The 23,117-nt window shown below is 47.2% G+C and overlaps 1 protein-coding gene across 1 annotated transcript in view; it reads right to left on the reverse strand.

Annotated features, from left to right (window-relative positions):
- Window positions 1-1,448: 1,448 nt before the first annotated feature.
- Window positions 1,449-23,117, reverse strand: part of LOC144510263 (forkhead-associated domain-containing protein 1-like) — a 94,221-nt gene continuing 72,552 nt past the window's right edge. Inside the window, exons 13-15 of the mRNA XM_078239757.1 lie at window positions 19,397-19,477; window positions 16,530-16,670; window positions 1,449-1,535 (exon numbers count right to left, since the gene is read on the reverse strand). Coding sequence (XP_078095883.1) covers window positions 1,449-1,535; window positions 16,530-16,670; window positions 19,397-19,477 — 309 coding nt within the window. The remainder of the gene's footprint in view (window positions 1,536-16,529; window positions 16,671-19,396; window positions 19,478-23,117) is intronic.

Genomic DNA, 23,117 nt, shown 5'->3' on the forward strand with positions numbered 1-23,117 from the left:
AATGTTGACAATATGAGTGATTGATTCTGGAGGAAGAGCTCATTCAAAGATCCTCAAGTGTCCCAGTTTTGTGACCAATCCGGTTTCCTCCCACAATCCGAAAGACGTGCTGGTTAGGGTGCATTGGCCGTGCTAAATTCTCCCTCAGTGTACCTGAACAGGCGCTGGAGTGTGGCGACTAGGGGATTTTCACAGTAACTTCATTGCAATGTTAATGTAAGCCTACCTGTGACACTAATAAATAAACCTTAAACTTAGAATGGAAGAGCTGTAGTAACCAACACTCACTCACAAGATCCCACAAGGTAAAGCCTATGAGATCTCCATCAGGCTGTTGAATTGTAGAGTTTTGTTTACAAAGGCAGCTTCCATTATTAATGTGGATATTAAAATTAATGGTGAAAAATGTTGTCAAGAAGGTGTGTGAGATTAAGTGTGGTTATTACCATATTCTAGATAGCAGGATAGAAAGGGATGTACTTAAAGCAATGAGTAATCCTGAATTTATTGTGCTTTCTGTTCTGGAGTCACTCGAGTCGACAGTGTAATGAAGTTGCATTAAGATGCAGTCAGTAACCCAGAGGCATTTCAGCACTAACTGACCTCATTGAGGTTGCTCCCACAGGCCTCCCCCCAGGACATCGCTGGTGCTCTGATGCTGCTGAATATTTTCCCATCTCACACAGGGTACCCAGTTGTAGGCTGTCCTCGAACTAAATCCTCAGCCCCGGTCATTCCTCTCAGTTTGATGTGTGTGAGGCCCTGATGTGGGCAGGTTCTTGTGGCACTTTCTGACATTAAGACATCAGTGACATTTCAAAGTGCGTTTAATTGACTGTGAAGTGCTTCAGGATAACTGTGATTAAACCGCTCACCCACTTCACGGCAAGAATCAACTTCACCCTTCTACCACAATACGTCTGGCCCCCATTGTGTATCACCCCCTCAAAGTGTAAAGACGTCAAAGGAAGGGAGGAGAACTCAGTATGAATCATAGAATCCCTACAGTGCAGAAGGAGGCCATTTGGCCCATCGAGTCTGCACCGACCACAATCCCGCCCAGGCCCTATTCCCGTAACCCCGCATATTTACCCTAGCTAATCCCCCTGACACTAAGGGGCAATTTAGCACGGCCAATCCACCTAACCCACACCTCTTTGGAATGTGGCATGGACGAGTTGGGCTGAAGGGCCCGTTTCTGTGCTGTATATCTCCAAGAGCAGGGCCATTTCTATCAAACAGCACAGCGTACATATCACAGGAACATGCCCTACCAACCAACATTTCATCATTTATTCTCCACAAACCAATGAATAAAAGCTATTGGGCCTCAGTAATGGGTCTCTGCCAGAATAATTCGATTGTGTTCTGTGCGTTGTGAGCTGTCAGTCCAGATCCCTGATTCTAATCAGCGCTCCGTGCAGTCTACAAACAAAAGTTTGCTTCATTTATTCGAGACTCGCTCTAATGACACATCCGGAACCTTCTGTCTCCAACTTGAAATGTCGCTTGATGCAAGCTGGAGGTGACATATCCTGGAAGCAGGGACGTGACAAGTCAACTTGGTCAATGGCACATTCTAACTCTCCCCCAATGTCCCCCTCACCCTACACCCCCGCTCCCCTCCCCTGACTGCCCACCCTCAACCTCTGATCCCAGTTTGAACAGGAGTACACATAATTAATTCTGGTTTTATCATAGAAACCCTACAGTGCAGAAAGAGGCCATTCGGCCCATCGAGTCTGCACCGACCACAATCCCACCCAGACCTTATCCCCATATCCCCACATATTTACCCACTAATCCCTCTAACCTACGCATCCCGGGACACTAAGGGGCAATTTTAGCATGGCCAATTAACCTAACCCGCACATCTTTGGACTGTGGGAGGAAACCGGAGCACCCGGAGGAAACCCACGCAGACACGAGGAGAATGTGCAAACTCCACATAGACAGTGACCCAAGCCAGGAATCGAACCCAGGTCCCTGGAGCTGTGAAGCAGCAGTGCTAACCACTGTGCCACCGCGCCGCCCATGTTTTAGGGCTGTCTCTCTGGAGAGCAAAGTGTGTTTGCACTGACTGGTGACTAAATTACTGACTGAAAAAAATGAGACAGGGCTGCAATGGGCAATCCACTTGGCAACATAAATACAGGCACTTTTATACTAGTGTTTGTGCTATTGGAGAGAGGCATTGACTGCAGCTCCGTGGAGAGCCTTCCCCCCCTTTTTAACACCCATTCGAGTGCTGCTGGCCCCTGTTGGAGAGCCAGCAGGTATCAGACCCGTGTTACAACAGACACAGGGAAATATCAGGTATCTGAGAGCAAAAACCTGAATCCCATCTCCTTTCTGCAATAGTGAGACATTGAGGATGGAAAAGCAGCCCATCGTACAGAATTCAGTCGTTTCAAAATAATTAAAATATCCTATCACTTGAATGAGGCAACCCTCTGTAAAAGCGCTTGCCGTTACAACTGCGATTGACTTGAAAAAGTGCTTCATTGGCTGTAAAGTATGTTCCGATATCATGAAAGGCACGTCTTTCCTCTTAAAAAGAATTAATATGTGACAAGAAACTCTGGGGACACGGGGCTTTCGCAAAACGGGAATGGATTCCCCAGGGTGTGCTGCACGTGTGTGTGTGTGTGTGGGGTGTGGCATGTGTGTTGCATGTATGGTGCGTGGTGTGTGGTATGTGGCAGGTGGTATCTGCACATGTGGTATGTGTGGCACGTGATATGTGTGGCATGTATGACATGTGGTGTGTGTGCATGTGATATGTGTGGCATGTGGTGTGTGGGCATGTGGTGTTTGTGGTGTGTGTGGCATTTGTGCGTGTGTTGTATGGCATGTGTGTGTGGGGCTTGTGGTGTGTGTGGTATGTGGTGTGCGTGGCATGTGGTGTGTGTGCATGTGGTATGTGGTGTGTGGTGTGTGTGGCATGTAGTGTGTGTGGTGTTTGTGTGTGTGTGGCATGTTTGTGTATGGTGTGTGTGCATGTGGGGCATGTGATGTGTTTGCGTGTGTGGTATGTTTGTGTGTGGTACGTGTGGCATGTATGATGTGTGTGGAGCTTCAGCATATCCTGGACTGATTGGTCCCTCACTCCTCAGGCAGCCGCCTCTGCTTCATCTCCTGGGAAAGAATGAGGCTCTGTGTTACAAAGTATTGACAGCGAGCTGTAGGATCACCAAACTGGAGTGGACCCTCATTTTAAACAGCCTACTCTTACGTGGTAAACAAACCAGATGCTCAAAAACAGAGCGTAGGAAAAACTGCACCTGAGTTATATTAAGACTTTTTAAAAGATATACTTCAGATGATGACCCAGTCCCATCTCCTCTCCTGGAGATGCTCCCTCTTACTGATATACAGTTTGGGAGTGCAGCAACCCACTCAACAGTTCATCCCGACGGTCATTATTTGAATATAGATGATGGGTGTTGCTGAGCTATTCGACCGTGGCGGGGGAAAGCTCTATTCTGTCCTTCTCTAATGCCCATGGGATAGCAACTGGGAGTGGAAAATTGGAATGGTTTTCCTTCCGTAGACAATTCCATCATTCTTATCTTTTCAGGAAGATAAATTTGAGTTTGGGGGATTGAAATTTTTAAATGTAAGATAAAGGGAAAAGCATCTCCCCGTGTCTGCGTGGGTTTCCTCCGGGTGCTCCGGTTTCCTCCCACACTCCAATGATGTATGGGTTAGGTTGATTGGTCATGCTAAATTGCCCCTTAGTGTCCTAAGATATATAGGTCAGGCGGATTAGTGGGGTAAATATGTGGGGTCACAGAGATAGGGCCTGGGTCGGATTGTTGTCAGTGTAGACTCGATGGGCTGAATAGCCTTCTTCTGCACTGCAGGGATTCTATGATTCTATCCTATGATTCTACCCGTGGGCAAATCTTACCACTCTTCTTGCCCCTGGTGAGAAGCTGGCAAACAGACCCAAAGTAACTGATAATAAAGTAATTCAAACAGTGGTCTAATATTTATTTAATAAAGTCAGAATTGGAAGGTTTTTTTTATTCATTCGTGGGACATGGGCATCGCTGGCTGGCCAGCACTTACTGCCCATCTTTAGTCACCCTTGTTCAGAGGGCAGTTGAGAATCAACCACACTGCTGTGGCTCTGGAGTCACCTGTAGGCCAGACCAGGTAAGGACGGCAGATTTCCTTCCCTAAAGGACATTAGTGAAGCCAGATGGGTTTTTACGACAATCAGCAATGGTTTCATGGTCATCAGTAGATTCTTAATTCCAGATTTTTAAAATTGAATTCAAATTCCACCATGGCGAGATTCGAACCTGGGTCCCCAGAAAATTAGCTGGATTAATAGTCTAGTGACGTTACCACGAGGCCATCACCTACCCTAAGGAAGTGGAAAACTCTAAACTTTGGGCAATGTGAAATGGACAGTCTAAATCTAAACAATGGCCAATCCTTTTTTGAGTTTCTTTGTGGGGACAAGATGTCTTCATGAGGGGTTTAAATGATGTAGTTGAAAAGTGACCAGGCTGGGTTCAAAGTGTTGAAGAGTATTTGGTACGTTGGAATGACAGGAAGCTAGGAAAAGCTGGCAGGGTCGCTCTGTTACTTAAGGATGAGACATGACCTTAGCTTGAAAGAATACTGCGGCGAGTAACTCACCTCCTGACTCCCCAAAGCCTGTCCACCATCTCTGCAAGGCACGAGTCAGGAGTGTGATGGAATACTCTCCACTTGCCTGGATGGGTGCAGCTCCAACAACACTCAAGAAGCTCAACATCACGCAGGACAAAGTGGCACCACATCCACAAACATTCAATCCCTCCACCACCGACGCTCAGTAGCAGCAGTGTGTACCATCTACAAGATGCGCTGCAGCAATTCCCCAAAGATCCTTAGACAGCACCTTCCAAACCCACGACCACTTCCATCTAGAAGGACAAGGGCAGCAGATACATGGGAACACCACCACCTGCAAGCTCCCCTCCAAGCCACTCACCATCCTGACTTGGAAATATATCGCCGTTCCTTCGCAGGCGCTGGGTTACAATCACTAGCTGAGGCCCCAGCACCGATCTCTGTGGCACTCCACTCGTCACAGCTTGGCAACTTAAAAATGGCCCATTTATCCCGAATCTCTGCATTTTGTTAGCTAACAAATCCTCCATCCAATGCTAATATGTTATCCCTACCCATCAGCTCTTACTTTGTCTAGTAACCTTTGATGTATCACCTTGTTAAATGCCTTTTGAAAATCCAAGTACAACTCATCTACAGGTTCTCCTTTAACCATCTAGCTTGTTATTCCTTTAAGAATTCTAATAAATTAGTAAAATGTGAATTCCCTTTCACAAAACCATGTTGACTCAGCCTGATCCCATTATGATTTTTTACGTATCCTGCTCTAACCTCCTTAACATTGGATTTTAGCAATTTCCCCATTACAGATGTTGAACTAACTGGCATATAGTTCCCTGCTTTCTGTCTGCCTCTTTTCTGGAATAAAGACGTAACATTTGCTATTTTTCAATCTGCTGGATCCTCCCAGAAGCTAAGGGATTCTGGAAGATTATAACCAACTTTTACAGATGCACCATAGAAAGCATTCTTTCTGGTTGCATCACAGCTTGCTTTGGCTCCTGTTCTGCCCCAAGACCGCAACAAAATACAAAATACATCGTGAATGTAGCCCAATCCATCACGCAAACCAGCCTCCCATCCATTGACACTGTCTACACTTCCCGCTGTTCAGAGTGAAATTGGCTGGATATCGCAGACACCAGCATCTTCATGCTGGAAATATTTATGGTTCTTGAACTGGCCCAGGCAAGCTGTCCTGATTCTGATATAGTGACATCGGTTCATCATCTGTTGAGGTGAATCTATTGTCTGCGGGCACGGCTCGATACACAGTGAAGTAGCACTGCCCCTGAGGGGGCTGGTGTGGGGTGGGGATGGCGGCAAGGCAAAAAAGAGCCTGAGTGACTTGATGGAGTCTGCAGTGGAATTATTGAATTGCCCAGGTTTCACCTGGGTGGAATAGAGCAGCATAATTATGCCAGCATAATTACGGACCCCACGCATCCCGGACATTCTCTCTTCCACCTTCTTCCATCGGGAAAAACCTACAAAAGTCTGAGGTCACGTACCAACCGACTCAAGAACAGCTTCTTCCCGGCTGCTGTCAGACTTTTGAATGGATCTACCTCGCATTAAGTTGATCTTTCTCTACACCCTAGCTATGACTGTAACACTACATTTTGCATTCTCTCGTTTCTTTCTCTATGAACAGTATGCTTTATCTGTATAGCGTGCAAGAAACAATACTTTTCACTGTATACGAACACATGTGACAATAATAAATCAAATCAAATCAAAATCAAAATCAAATCGAATACTATCTCGGCACTCACTTCCTTTATAAGACTCTCGGATGCAGGTCATCAGTTTTCCCAGTATCTTTTCCTGGGTGATAATGATTGTTTTAAGTTCCTCCCTCCGATTCACCTCTTGATCCTCAAGTATCTTTGAGACGTTTTCTAAGTCTTCTACCATGAAGACACAAGATACATGTTCAACGCTTCCATTATTTCTTTATTTCCCATTATCAATTCCCCAGTCACCCTCTCTGGAGGATCAGCACTCACTTTAGTTCCTGTTTTCCTATTCAAATACTTGTAGGAATCTTCACTGCCTGTTTTTATATTTCTAATCAGCTTTCACTCACTCTAATTTCTTCCCCTTTAATCATTTTTTTACTGATTCTTAAAATCTGTCCAATCTTCGGGCCTATCTCTCATCTCTGCAGATGTGTACAGTGTTTCTTTCAACTTGATACCATCTTAACTTCCTTATTTAGCCACGGACGATACATCCTTCTTGCTGAGAGTTAGAAAACAGTTCCATAAAAGTCTGCCACTGCATCTCTACTGTCCTACATTTTAACCTAGTTTCCCAGTTCACTTTAGCCAACCCCTCCCTCAGACACATATAATTCCTTTTATTTAGGTTTAAAACAATAGTCTTGGGGGGAATTTTCCCGTCCCACCCACACGGGAATCGGAGCACGACCGGAAAATCCCACCCTTAGACTCAAAATTCTTCATGGTGAACATGAAATTCTATTATATTTTGAATATTATCGGGACGACTCTAAGCCTCAGAGGATCCCTTACTCTGAGGTTATTGATTAACCTTGTCTCATTGCACATTAACAGGTCTAGAATAGCTTGCTCCCTGGTTGGCACTAGTGCATACTGTTCTAAGAAATTGTCCTAGATACACTCATTTTCCAGGCTATTTGCTATTTGCAGATTATTTGCTAACCTGATTCGCTCAGTCAATACCTTTCTTACATGTCCCAATTACTCCTTCTTGTATATTCTGTCTAGCAGTGTAATTATTGTTAGGGATCTATAAACTATTCCCGTAAGTGACTTCTTATCTGTCCTATTTGGGAGGTGTTGGACTCGTGGTATTATTGCTAGACGATTAATCAAGAAACTCAGCTCATGTTCTGGGGACCCGGGTTTGAATCCCACCACGGCAGATGGTGGAATTTGAATTCAATAAAAAAAATCTGGAATTAAGAATCTACTGATGACCATGAAACCATTGTCGATTGTCGTAAAAACCCATCGGGTTCATTCATGTCCTTTAGGGAAGGAAATCTGCTGTCCTTACCCGGTCTGGCTTACATGTGACTCAGAGCCACAGCAATGTGGTTGACTCTCAGCTGCCCTCTGAACAAGGGCAACTAGGGATGGGCAATAAATGCTGGCCAGCCAGCGATGCCCGTGTCCCACAAATGAATTTAAAAAATAATTTGGAGGCGTGGGACAGGATTTTGATCCAGCAACAGTGAAGGGACAGCTGATATATTTCTAAGTCAGGACGATGAGTGCCTTGGAGGAGAACATGCAGATGATGGTGTTCCCATGTGTCTGCTCCTCTTTTCTTCTAGGTGGGAGAGGTTGTAGGTTTGAAAGGTGTTGTCCAAGGAGCTTTGGTGAGTTCCTGCAGAGCATTTTGTAGATGGTACACATTGTTGGCACTGTGCATTGGTGGTGGATGGGGTGCCAATCAAGTGGGTTGCATTGTCCTTGATGGCTTTGAGCTTCTTAAGTGCTGTTGGGTCTGTAGTCATCCAGTCAAGTGGGGAGCGTTCCATCACACCTTTGACTTGTGCCGTGTAGATGTTTTAGGGAGTCAGGAAGTGAGTTACTCACCGCAGAATTCCCCACCTCTGACCTTCACTTGGAGCCACAGTATTTACGTGGCTGGTTCCAGTTCAGTTTCTGGTCAATGCTAACCTACACTATGTTGATTCAGGGATGGTAATAACATTGAGTGTCATGGGGAAATGGTTACAATCTCTCTTGTTGGAGATGTTTATTGCCAGGCACTTGTGTGATATGAATGTTAATTGCCACATATCTGCCCAAAGCTGAATATTAACCAGGTCTTGCTGCATATGGACCGAGACTGCTTCAGATCTGAGGAATAATGAATGGTGCTGAACATTGTGCACTCTATCCTGAGGAACTCCTGCAGGACTGAGATTATCCACTTTAAACAACCACAACCACCTTCCTTTGTTCTAATTCTGAGCCTAACCAGTGGAGTGACTCTCCCCGTCCCAACCCATTTCCACTGGCTTCAGTTTATCAGGGCTCCTTGATGCCACACCTGGTCAAATGCTGCCTTGATGTCACTCTCACCTCAACTTTTGACCACAGTTCTTTTGCCCATGTTTGGACTAAGGCTGGAATGAGGTTAGGAGCTGAGTGGCCCCTGGTGGAACCCAAATTGAACATAACTGAGTAGGTTATTGCTGAGCAAGTGCCATTTTATAGCACTGTCAACAACAGATTCCATTAACTTGCTGCTGATTGAGAGTAGACTGATGAATCATCCGCTCAGTGTTTATGGCTGAAGGCTGCGATTGCTTCAGCCTTGTCTATCACACTGATGTGCTGGGCTCCCCCTTTACCAAGGATGGGGATATTTATGGAGCCTCCTCCTCCAGTGAGTTGTTTAATTGTCAACGACCATTTACAACAGGATGTGGCAGGACTGCAGAGCTTAGATCGGATCCGTTGGTTGTGGAATCGCTTCACTCTATCTATTGCAGGCTGCTTCCACCGTTTGGCATGGAAGTAATCCGTGTTGCAGCTTCATTCACCAGGTTGACACTTCATTTTTGGCATGGCCTCCTGCATTCTTTATTGAACTAGGGATGACATAATGCATCTGAGACAGGCAGATTGGTGAGGATGAGGTCAACTACGTTTTGCCCTCTTGTTGGTTCCCTCACCACCTGCCAAAAACCCAGTCTAGCAGCTATGTCCTTGGATTATTAATCCAACGGTATTACCCATATGCTACCGCCTCCCCTAACGCCATCCATAATTAACAGAGATATCACACTACCTTTTCCCAGCTTCCTGTCTGTTGAAATGTTAACCAGCCTTGAATATTCAGGTCCAATCCTTGGTCACCTTGGGAAGCATGTCACTGCAATGGCCACCAAATCAGACATTTATATTTCTAGCTATTCATCCATTTTGTTCCAGATGCAGCACACACTTAGAGACAGCCTTTAACTGATCGTTATTTTTTGCAATTTCTGCCTTTATCTGCTGGTGCACTTTTAGGTTTGTACATTCTGCGCCTTCCTTGCCACACTCTGATTGTCACAATGCAAATCGCTATCATGCTCTCTTACCTTATCATTTCCCATTAAGTTATCACATTTCCTCTAACATGATCCACAACCCCCCCCCCCCCCCCCGCGCCCCCCCCCCCCCCCCCCCCTCCCAGGCCCTCTCTATTGCTCCAGTTATACAACTTACCAGAACACTGGTCCTGTCACGGTTAAGGTGACAGCCGGCCCAAACGTACAGTTCTCACTTTCTCCTATACTGCTGCCATGAATCAAAATCCATTTCTCACACACCACTGAGTTCATCTCTCAAATCTTATTTCCCCTTCGCTAATTTACTTATGGCTCAGAGATTATTACCTTTGAGGTTCTGCTTTGTAATTTAGCCCCAGTTGCTCACAATCCCCAAGCAGAACCCCTTTCTCAGTCCAATTCATGTCCCTGCAAGGACAATGACAAATGGATTTTCTCTGTCCCACAGCTAGTTCCTCTCCAGCCTTGAGTAAATGTCTCAAACCCCGGCACTGATCACGCAACACAGCTTTCTGGACTCTTGCTCTTGGACGCACTGAACCATGCCTATCCTCCTGACTACATTGTCCCTTTCTCTCACAACATTCCCAATCGCTTCCTCCATTTGAATGGCTTCTTGTGCCATGGTCAGTCGCTCATCCGCCTTGCAGTCACCGCTCTCGTTCAGATAGGCTACAAGCACCTCCAATCAGTTGGACAACTGTAAAGGCTGAGGCGCCTCCAATTCTGCCTTCTCGATCCTCTTACCTGCCTCACTGCCCCTGTCCATGGACCAAATCAGGCAACCCCATCCTTAAGTGTCCAGGTAACTACCCCCTTCTCCCCTCACCGATACAGCGCAGTGTCTGCGGTTTGGCCTCCAGGTCATGAACTCTGAGCAGAAGTGCCTCGAGCCACTGACACTGCAGAAGGAATGTCCATCATTTCCCTCATACTGTAGTTGCAACACATCATCTGCCCTCTCTGTCACTCTCTCCTACCGTGCTCTTCTCTACAGAGTCTGCCGCTCCCTCCCTTCACGCTGTTTTAAACTGGGTCAGCCGTGCTCTCCCTACACGTTCTACAGAGACTGGACCTGCCACTCTCACCCTTTGCAGTTTTTATAAAGCTTCAAAAACAGTTTGATGGACCACAGTGATGAACAACAGTGAACAATAAACAACAGTGGTCCCTGGACTGATCCCATTTCCCACCTCCTGCCACTCTCAATAATGACCCTTCTCCACCAGCCACCCCCCCCCCTCCCCACGCATTTTGTTTTAAAACCAGCTAGCTATTCATTCTGCTACGTGTCCCTTGACTGCATTCTCTGACCTTATTCACTGGTCTTTTATGTGTTTTGAAATCCTCAATAAATTACATCTACTGCATTACCCTTGTCTACTCTCCTTTCCTCATCAAAAATTTCGACAAGAACAATTAAGCAAGGTTGTCCCTTTTCAAATCTGTGCGGAGTATTCACCAATAGAATTTTTGGTTTCTAGACTTTCTTCTATTCTCTCCTTTAGTAGAGATTCCATTATTTCTCCTGTCACCAACGTGAAGGCGACTGGTCCACAATTCCATGGACATATTCTATGTTCTTCCTTAAATATAGGAATGACATTCGCTGTTGGCGGACCACCGGCACTACACCATTCTCTGATGAGATATTTGATTTGATTTATTATTGTCACATGTATTGGGATACAGTGAAAAGTATTGTTTCTTGCGCGCTATTCAGACAAAACATACTGTTCATAGAGTACATAGGGTAGAAGGAAAGGAGAGGGTGCAGGTTGTAATGTTACAGCCATAGAATCATCCAATCATGAATCCCGACAGTGCAGATAGAAGGCCATTCAGCCCATCGAGCCTGCACCAACAACAATCCCACCCAGGCCCTATACCTGTAACCTCATGTATTTACCCTGCCAATCCTCCTGACTCTAAGAGGCAATTTAGCACGGCCAATCAGCCTAACCTGCACATCTTTGGACTGTGGGAGGAAACGGGAGCACCCGGAGGAAACCCACGCAGCCACTAGGGCGTAGAGAAAGATCATCTGAAGATAAGGTAGGTCCATTCAAAAGTCTGATGACAGCTGGGAAGAAGCTGTTCTTGAGTTGGTTGGTACGTGAGATTAAATATGTATAGCAATTACTCTGCCCCCTTTTCCCTTTATACTTTTAAAATAGATGGATGTAATGTGTCCGGATCAGGTGCTTTATCTTCCCTAAGCTCATTTAGTTTATTTAATATTTTACCTTCTTTAAATTTTAAATGCGGTTATCTCATTGCTAATGTTATCATCTGATGTCATGTCTGCAAGTCCTGTTTCCATGCTAATGAAATAATGAACGGACCAGATAGTGTGCACACAGACCAATTATTTCAGCTAAATAAATTAGGGAGGGCCCGAGGTCATGTTTTCAAATTTGTGTGGGTGGAACTAGCTGAGAGGTTAGGGCTGGTTTTACTTCACACAGAGAAGGCTTAACCTGTTGAACTAGTTACCAGCTCGTGAAGTGAAGGCGAGATTCTCTAAACCTCTCCTAGTTAAGAGTTCATAGAATCCCCACAGTGCAGAAGGAGGCCATTCGGCCCATTGAGTCTGCACCGACCACAATCCCACAGAGGCCCTATTCCCACATATTTATCCTGCTAGTCACCCTGACACTAAGGGGCAATTGAGCATGGCCAATCAACCTAAGCCGCACATCTTTGGACTGTGGGAGGAAACCGGAGCCTCCGGAGGAAACCCACGCAAACACGGGGAGAATGTGCAAACTCCACACAGACAGTGACCCGAGGCCAGAATTGAACCTGGGTCCCTGGCACTGTGAGGCAGCAGTGCTAACCACTGTGCCACCGTGCCGCCCCGACTTTGTGGATAGGATTTGAGTATAGGAATAGGGATATTTTACTGTAATTGTACAGGGCATTGGTGAGGCCACACCTGGAGTATTGTGTGAAGTTTTGGTGTCCTTATCTGAGGAAGGATGTCCTTGCTATAGAGGGAGTGCAGTGAAGATTTACCAGGCTGATTCCTGGGGTGGTAGGTCTGTCATATGAGGAGAGACTAAGTCAGTTAGAATTATATGCACTGGAGTGGAGAAGAGTGAGGGGATCTCATAGAAACTTATAAAATTCTAACAGGGTTAGACAGGGTAGATTCAGAAAGAATGTTCCCAATGGTGGGGGAGTCCAGAACTAGGGGTCATAGTTTGAGGATAGGAACTAGGGGTCATTGTTTGAGGATAACCTTTTAGGACTGAGGTGAGAAGAAATTTCTTCACCCAGAGGGTGGTGAATGCGTGGAATTCACTACCATAGAAAGTAGTTGAGGCCAAAAACACTGTGTGATTTCAAGAAGAAATTAGATATAGCTCTTGGGGTTAAAGGGATCAAGGGGGAAGGGGGGATCAGGATATTGAATTTGATGATTAGTCATGATCAAAATGAATGGTGGAGCAGGCTCGAAGGGCCGAATGGCCTACTCCTGCTTCTAGTTTCTATGTTTCTGTGTGTCTGGATGGGGTGGAGATCACCTCATACAAGAGGTAGGTTGTCTTACCAGGGTTAATATATTATCCTGTTCTAGTTTTGATTGCCTAAGGGGATCAAGGAGCAATGTTCAATTTTCTTGTCCTGCTAATTGGCGTGAGATTTTAATCTGTGTTTTGTGTCTCCCAGGAGATGACGTGGTTCCGGGTGGAAGGAGAGTGACTGGATAGCGATGCAGAAGCCGTCACGACTGTGTAGAGCAGACTGGGTGGACCAGTCAGTCTTTCCCTGGTCATTTCCGTACCTCTGAGTTTCCCTCGCAATGGCACGTCGGTGGCATGTCACAAACTAGTTCCTAACCCGGGGCCGGTATCTGGGATAGAACCCTGTGTTGACCAGGCGTATTGCCAGTTCAGTCTGTCACCTCCCTCATTCCACAGGCAGTCACTTGTGTGTGTGGCAGTGTCTCCATTGAGCCCAGTGACCCAGCTCCGTTCATCCCACTCAGTTTGCATCCTATGTTGCAATTGTTTCTTGATCTAATCTTGCTGTTTCCTGTCAGGCTGCCACACTTTACGAGACACAGAAATTTCCAGAACAATGCTCCTACTCTGCAGTGAATAATTAAACACCAGAGCTACCATGGGGCGAGGAGAGGACTTTCAACCCATTATTACTCTGATTTACACTCAGCTAACTGACATGCAACTGTATTTTGTCAATGTCACCGTGACTCTGCTGAGCATATTATTACAGATGTTTGCCTTCCTTTGTGTTAAGAAGTGCAATCTGGAGTTGTAACTAGCTCATATTTCATTTCATGCAGCACAGGAATCATAGAATCCCTACAGAGCAGAAGGAGGCCATTCAGCCCATTGAGTCTGCACCGACCACAATCCCACCCAGGCCCTATCCCTATAACCCCATACATTTACCCTAGCTAGACCTCCTGACACTAAGGGGCAATTTAGCATGGCCAATCCATCTAACCCGCACATCTTTGGACAAATGGAGGCTATTTGTACCATCTTGCCTTTGCCAGCTCTTTGTAACAGCTGCCCAGTTAATCCCAATCGTCTTTTCTTCCCCTTGGTCCTGACAGGTTTTGCATATCAGAAGTGAAAATTACGATTGAATCTGCTCCCACCACCCGACAGGGAAACACCCCACACAGCCGGGGTTCCTCCTCAATCCAATGGCCCCTGAATTCCCCTTTCATATTTGAAGAGCTCCCAGTGCTAATCGCACATATAGGATCGCTTTTGCAGGATATAGTCAGCACTGCTGCCTCACAGCGCCAGGAACCCGGGTTCAATTCCCGGCCTCGGGTCACTGTCCGTGCGGAGTCTGCACGTTCTCCCCGTGTCTGCGTGGGTTTCCTCCGGGTGCTCCGGTTTCCTCCCACAGTCTGAAAGACGTGCTGGTGAGGTGCATTGGCCATGCTAAATTCTCCCTCAGTGTAGCCGAACAGGCACCGGAGTTTGGTAACCAGCGGATTTTCACAGGAACTTCGTTGCAGTGTTAATGTAAGCCTACTTGTGACACAAATAAATAAACTTAAAACGGCTACTTGGGGTACCAGAGGGTGAATAGTGACCATAGAACCCGAACCCCAGTGTGAATCGGCACTTTGACCGAGGGGGAGGTGGTGGGGTGGAGGGAGTGAGGTGAGGGGAGTGGGATGGGGGGAATTGTTCTGTTTAATGTCACACAAATAGGCTAATTGGAGGTGCCGTTCAGAATCAGTTGTGAGTCCGAGTCAACACTCCCCATCCTGATCTCAGCTCCTCTCAACACTCCCCATCCAATGATACTAATGGAACACCCTTCAAACACTGGGTGGGAGATGCTCATTAAAGTTTACTGGCTTGTTGGATACAAAGAATTGGGTTTCATTTTGTTTGTTTTATGGAGATGGAACATCCCATCAGTAGATGGCCAGAGGTCATTTCTCCTACTCTCCCTTTGTCTTCCTGTTTAGGCTGTGGCCATGTTCCTTTGCGTGTACACAAGCAGGAGACTCTCGGCATTGCTGGCGGGGAACTGTTAATGCCGTTCCTAATCATTGATGTTCCTCAGCATATCTGTCACAAGATGGCTGACATTATCCTCCCATTGTGAATGATCCTGAAGGCTGACCTCTGACCTCAGGATTCACAATAGAAATCAGATGGTGACCAAACAATTGGGATCAATTTGGGGATTCATTTAGGGTGCAGGCACTGAGATCGAGAGAGAACTGGGCGAATATCTGTGGATAGAGTCAGTAACACAGGTTGCTGCCACTGAGCCTGATGCAGCTGGATTAACACAAGCTGAGATAACAAAGAAAATGTTCAAATCATCCCATCAATTCAAGCGTACTTGTTCATTCAACTCCTTGACATTACTGGGTTCATTAATTCCTCTCAGCCAAGGCCTTGTGTTACTGCTTATAGTTCAGTCAGTGATTAATGGGCACAGTAACTCCTCCAGTTTACCTCAAGGAGATTATGATTGCTAAACAGGTTGTTCTTTTTTAAACACATGGTGCTGGATTTTCCCCATGGTCCCGTGGTGTGTTTTCGCAGTGGCGGGAAATGGGGGTGGCCCACAATTGGCCGGTGGCGGGATCTTCTGGTCCCGCTGCTGTCAACAGGGTTTCCTGGTGTATGTACCCACCCCTAACCCGGGGAGCCTGCGGCAGAGGTTCACCGTCAGCGACACAGGAAGATCCCACGGGCTGACATTATTGAAATGCTGATTAAGGGGGGGAATTGAACTTTACACCTCAGGCACCCAGGGCCGGATTTTCCAGCCACGCTCGCCCCAAGGTAGGAAAATCCCACCCGAAGTCAATGGACCTTTGCATGGTCCGTGTCCCGCCCGCTATGATTCCTGTGGTGGGTGGGACGGGAAAATTACCCCCCTAGTGTCCGCTTCAAGGCCTCCAAGGAAATGTACAGCACAGCTAAATGGAGAGAATAACTCCCTCGACAGTGCTCCCAAAAATGTCCCCAAACTTCGATCTCAGTTACTGGATAAAGGAAGAAACTTTAAACTCATTTTATATGGGATTCCCAACAAACTGAAGTGAGAAGAGAAATGAAAACAGAAAGTGCTAGAAATACTCAGCAGGTCTGGCAGCATCTGTGGAGAGAGAAACAGAGTTAATGTTTTGTGTACAACTCTTCTTCAGAGCTGAGGAAGAGGAGAACAATTCTTCCAGTCTAAGCTTCCTTTCCACCTGGATTCTGGGAAAGACTTTAAAAAGAACCTTAAACCTCATAGAAGTTCTAATTTTGTTGTTAGATGCAGAAGATTACACACGGACATTAAAGCCTGCTCTGGCCCCCAGTTCAAGGAGTCTGCTTACCAGGGAGTTCTGGAGGTTGACGAGTTGGGTGGTGGTGTCGCACAGCTCCTGGCCCTGCTTTCTCAACTCTCTCTTCAGAGTTTCAATCTCATAATCCTTCTTCTTCAGCTTCTCCAGAATCACCTTCTTCCGAGCCTCAGTCTGCAGCCAGAACGGAAACAAAGCCTGAAGCAGGACAGAGGTGCGTGCCCTGCTCCCCTGCAAGCCAGTGTGGCGAGCAGCTGGGCGATTCCGGTTAGGAATGGCTTTAGTCACCTGCAAGAACTCTAACAGCACCAGGTTAAAGTCCAACAGGTTTATTTGGTAGCAAAAGCCACTAGCTTTCAGAACAGGCTGTCCCTTCGTCAGGTGGGTAGGAGTTCTGACGTTCAGAAGTTCAGATCTCCCACCCACCTGACGAAGGGACAGCCTGTTCCGAAAGCTAGTGGCTTTTGCTACCAAATAAACCTGTTGGACTTTAACCTGGTGTTGTTTGACTTCTTACTGTGTTTACCCCAGTCCAACGCCGGCATCTCCACATCATTAGTCACCTGTGACAGGGAAGCAGTCCCGAACTGGCCCCCGAGCCCTCTGTCAGGTGATGCTGCTACAAAGCTGTTCCTGATCTAGGTCACAATCCAGGGAGCTCTGCTTGGATAGTGCACACACTCATAGAATCCCCTCAGAGCAGGAGCAGGCCATTCGGCCCATTGAGTCTGCACCGACCCTCCAACAGAATATCCCACCCAGGCTCTATCCCCAGAACCCCATGCATTTACCTTGCTAACTCCCCTAACCTACACATCTTTGGACACTAAGGGCAATTTAGCATGGCCAATCCACCTAACTTGCACATCTTTGCACTCCCCTATGTGTTTGGATGGCACAGAGGTTAGCACTGCTGCCTCACAGTGCCAGGGACCCATTTTTTCCATTGTCTATGGGGTATTAGTAGTTGTGTGGGACTGAGGGCAGTTTTGTCCTTTGGCTCAATACCGACTGGGAATTTGATTGAGACAATCCAACCTCATTTCGCACAGGGCCCGTTCCAGCCACAAAGCAGACACATTCAACCCATCAGGCTGAGCTGGATTTGAAGCCACATTTCAGCGGGATTGAATTAACTGCATCTCCCAGTCTCACTTTGACAAACGTATGATCCAGTTTCTCCCTGTCCATCAAATTATGGGCGGCACGGTGACACAGTGGTTAGCACTGCTGCCCAAGTTCAAATCCAGCCTCGGGTCCCTGTCTGTGTGGAGTTTGCACGTTCTCCCCGTGTCTGCGTGGGTTTCCCCCGGGTGCTCCGTTTTCCTCCCACAGTCCAAAGATGTGCAGGTTAGGTTGATTGGCCATGATAGATTGTCCCAGGGGGACTAGCAGGATGGATAAGTGGGGATATGGGGATCGGGCCTGGGTGGGATTGTGGTCCGTGCAGACCTGATGGGCCGAATGGCCTCCTTCTGCACTGTAGGGCTTCCATGAAGTATTGTGGGTCCCCTCTGCAGGAAGTGAGGTGACTAGGTCTGTGCCCGCGCTCAGACACAGAGCCAGTTCCTTCTTTCAAACTTGCCACTGTGGCCAGCTGTCAGGAGACCAAACATCTCAATGTGGAATAAAGTGAACGGCAGGCTCTGGAATTCTCTGGAATTCCCTCCCTGACCCTCTCAGCCTCTGTACCTCTCTCTCCTCCTTTAAGATCCTTAACACCTACCCCTTTGACCAAGGCCATTCACCTTAATATCTCCTCATGTCTCGGTGTCAAACAGTAACCATGATTTCCATTAGCAAGACAAACATTTTCTTCCAGATTTTCTTTCTGTGAATTGAATTTATGGCGGGATTTGAACTTGTGTTTCTGGAGGCCAGGCCTCTGGATTGCTGGTCCAGTAACCTTCCCTCAATGCGAGCGGGCCCCTTGATATAATTCTAATCTGACTTTCCCCAGATGGAGGGCTGAGTGATCAGGTCGGACTGTCTGTTCCACACCCAGTCAGAGGTTGCAATTTTCTCAAAGAAATTCTAAGAAAATGCTCGGTCTCCTTGCTGTTTTTTATCAGTGAGATAAATAATGGGAGTTTGCAGCACTCTAACAGCAGCAGCTGTAATGTGAATCCCGCCAGTAGTGAGGGGGAGGAGGGGGTGGAGCCTCGGCTGACCTGCGAAGTCGGCTGCTGAGCTTCTGGGGTGGCACGGTAGCACAGTGGTTAGCACTGCTGCCTCACAGCGCCAGGGACCCGGCTTCAATTCCCAACTTGGGTGACTGTCTGTGTGGACCTTGCACGTTCTCCCCGTGTCTGCGTGGGTTTCCTCCGGGTTCGCGCCCAGTTTCTCTCCCACAGTCCAAAGATCTGCGGATTAGGCCGTGCTAAATTGACCCCAGTGTCGGGAGATTAGCAGGGTAAATATATGGGGTAACGGGGATAGGATGGGATTGTGGTCGGTGCAGACTCGATGGGCCGAATGGCCTCCTCCTGTACCGTAGGGATTCTATGAATTCAATAAGCAGGCGCCCCAATCTGTCACTCAACCCCCACGAACATCACCACCCATCCCCCACTCTCCCGGATATCGCACCCTCCCACCCCCTCCCCGATTGCCACCCCAGCCTTTCCGGGCGCGAGGCTGATTTCGCTGGCAAAATGGCGGCCGGCAGGATGGCGAGAGGCGAGAAACTGGGCGCGATCCCGGTTTATCGCACTATTGTACGGGTGTGGGGAGCCGGTAAGATCGCACCCTGAGTTTAACTTTTTTTACTCGGGGGTCCAATCCCATTGTTCTTCTTGCTGGGGGTGCGGGGGGGCAGGAGGGGTTCGAATAGAATGACACCCTCAGCCAGACGTACAGACGTGACCACAGCCTGACTGCCTTTAGCCTGGTGGACGTACCTTGCCGTGAATGTCCTCTTTCACACAGCTATGAGACGGGGATTTGGTGGCTCTGCTGTCAGACGGTTCCAGATGAAATGTCTGTATCAAGCAGAAGAAATATGGTCAGTCGGGTAGAGTCCCCAGCCAGGGCGCAATCTGCAATCTGGTTTATACACTGCACTGATTTTCCCAAATTGGGTATTTGCTTGAACTCCTGCTCAAATTCATTAGCATATTGCCAAAGGTAAAATCTTTCATTCAGCGCTGTGATTTGCTATGTTGTTTATTTACTTTGCATGAAAAAATATTCCTTCATTTATTTAACATGGCAAAAGCTCATTGGTACAGCTGCAAATGGGTTTAATCACAAACAGATAAGCATTTACATTGTGTGTCTCACAGCAGTTACTGTGAGTAACCTGATGTTAAATAATTGAAAATCGCTGTAAAAAGCTGTCCAAAACCCGGTTATATTAGAAACATAGAAAAACTACAGCACAAAACAGGCCCTTCGGCCCCACAAGTTGTGCCGAACATATCCCTACCTTCTAGACCTACCTATAACCCTCCATCCTATTAAGTCCCATGTACTCATCCAGGAGTCTCTTAAAAGACCCTATTGAGTTTGCCTCCACCACCACTGATGGCAGCCGATTCCACTCACCCACCACCTTCTGTGTGAAAAACTTCCCCCTAACATCTCCCCTGTACCTACCCCCCAGCACCTTAAACCTGTGTCCTCTGGTAGCACCCATTTCCACCCTGGGAAAAAGCCTCTGAGAGTCCACCCGATCTATGCCTCTCAACATCTTATACACCTCTATTAGGTCTCCTCTCATCCTACGTCTCTCCAAGGAGAAAAGACTGAGCTCCCTCAGCCTATCCTCATAAGGCATGCCACTCAATCCAGGCAACATCCTTGTAAATCTCCTCTGCACCCTTTCAATCTTTTCCACATCCTTCCTATAGTGAGGTGACCAGAACTGAGCACAGTACTCCAAGTGGGGTCTGACGAGGCTCTTATATAACTGCATCATTATCCCCGGACTCCTAAACTCAATCCCTCGATTGATAAAGGCCAGCACACCATACGCCTTCTTAACCACCTCCTCCACCTGCGGGGCTGATTTTAGAGTCCTATGGACCCGGACCCCAAGGTCCTTCTGATCCTCTACAGCACTAAGAGTCTTTCCCTTTATATTGTACTCCTTCATCCCATTTGACCTGCCAAAATGGACCACTACGCATTTATCTGGGTTGAAGTCCATCTGCCACTTCTCCGCCCAGTCTTGCATCCTATCTACGTCCCTCTGTAACTTCTGACATCCCTCCAGACTATCCACAACCCCACCAACCTTCGTGTTGTCGGCAAACTTACCAACCCATCCCTCCGCTTCCTCATCCAGGTCATTTATGAAAATGACAAACAGCAAGGGTCCCAGAACAGATCCCTGAGCCACTCCACTGGTGACCGACCTCCATTTAGAAAAAGACCCATCTATACCCACACTCTGCCTCCTTTGGGCAAGCCAGTTCTGGATCCACAGGACAGCAGCCCCTTGGACCCCATGCCCTCTCACTTTTTCTAGAAGCCTTGCATGGGGGACCTTATCGAATGCCTTGCTAAAATCCATATAAACCACATCTACCGCTTTCCCTTCGTCAATGTGTTTAGTCACATTTTTGAAGAACTCCACCAGGCTCGTAAGACACGATCTGCCTTTGACAAAGCCATGCTGAGTATTCTTGAGCATACTAAACCTCTCTAAATGCTCATAAATCTTGTCCCTCAGGATCTTCTCCATCAGCTTACCAACCACTGAGGTTAGACTCACCGATCGGTAATTTCCTGGGCTATCCCTATTCCCCTTCTTAAAAATAGGAACCACATCCACATTCCTCCAATCCTCCGGCACCTCTCCCGTCTCCATCGACGACGCAAAGATCATCGCCAGAGGCTCTGCAATCTCTTCCCTCGCCTCCCACAATAACCTGGGGTACATCCCATCTGGACCCGACGACTTATCTATCTTGATGCCATTCAAAGGTTCCAGCACAACCTCTTTCTTAAAGTCCACATACTCAATCTTTTCAGTCCACCGCAAGCCCGCAGTACATCCACCCAGGTCCTTCTCCTCTGTGAAAACCGAGGCAAAATACGCATTAAGCACCTCTGCCATTTCTACTGGTTCCGTACAGATTTTCCCGCCTTCACCTTTTATAGACCCTATTCCTTCACGTCTCATCCTTTTACTCTTCACATATTTATAGAACGCCTTAGGATTTTCCTTAATTCTACTTGCCAAGGCCTTCTCGTGACTTCTCTGGGTGAAGAAATTTGCTGCCTTATGACTTCATATTTCCCCTTACTCCATATAAACGCTTTCCTAGCTTGCCTGATCCTCTCTTTTTCCAATGCAAGCATAAAGGAGATAGAGTTATGATCGCTATCCCCAAGGTGCTCTCCCATTGAGAGATCTGACACCTGTCCAGGTTCATTGGTCAGTATCAGATCAAGTACAGCACCAATACTGGTGTACAGTCGCGGGTTTCTTTTAGATTTGATATTTACAAGCCTTTCAGGAGCCTCCTCGGAGACCCTGTAAATGGATATAATTGGTTAACATAGAAACATAGAAGATAGGAGGAGGAGGAGGCCATTCGGCCCTTCGAGCCTGCTCCGCCATTCATCACGATCATGGCTGATCGTCCAACTCAATAGCCTAATTCTGCTTTTTCCCCATAAACTTTGATCCCATTCGCCCCAAGTGTTATATCCAGCCGCCCCTTGAACACATTCAATGTTTTGGCATCAACTACTTCCTGTGGTAATGAATTCCACAGGCTCACCATTCTTTGGGTGAAGAAATGTCTCCTCATCTCCATCCTAAATGGTCTACCCTGAATCCTCAGACTGTGACCCCTGGTTCTGGACTCCCCCACCATCAGGAACATCCTCCCTGCATCTACCCTGTCTAATCCTGTTAGAATTTTATAAGTCTCTCTGAAATCACGCCCCCCCCCCCCCCCACCCGCCCCCCGCCCCCCACAATTCGTCTGAACTCCAGTGAAAACAATCCTAACCCAGTCAATCACTCTTCACACATCAGTTCTGCCAACCCCGGAATCAGCCTGCACTCCCTCGAGAGCAAGAACATCCTCAGAAAGAGAGACCAAAACTGCACACAACATTCTCACTATGAAACTCACTATGGTTGAAACTCAATGGGCGGGATTCTCCGACTTCCCAGCTACGTGTTTCCCGGCAGGAGGTGGTGCGTCGTTTGCTGGCGGTGGGATTCTCCAGTCCCGCTGCTGTCAATGGAAATTCCCATTGACGTCACCCCACGCCGGCGGGTAACCCGCGGACCCCCTGTCCGTGCACGGCTGGCGGGACTGGAGAATCCTGCCGGCGTGAACGGCCGGAGAATTCCTGCCTATATCTGGAGTGTGGCCAGTTTTTGTTTTGGGACTAGCTTCCACTGCAATGTTTCTGACAGTGGGACAAAACCTTGAGGTTATTTTATTTGCACTGAATGCAATTTGCATTTAAAATTCCACAATCTTTTGATCTGTTTTGGATGACTTCAGGTGAATTGTACTGAAAACACAACAAATACCTGGCCAGAACTCCCCCCACCGTGTACCCGATACTGAGTGTGTGTGTGTGTGTGTGTGTGTGTGTGTGTGAGTGTGTGTGTGTCTTTATGTGTATTTGTGTATCTGTACGTGTTCAGTA

Source organism: Mustelus asterias, chromosome 22 (genome assembly GCF_964213995.1).
Source record: "Mustelus asterias chromosome 22, sMusAst1.hap1.1, whole genome shotgun sequence".
Classification (NCBI taxonomy): domain Eukaryota; kingdom Metazoa; phylum Chordata; class Chondrichthyes; order Carcharhiniformes; family Triakidae; genus Mustelus; species Mustelus asterias.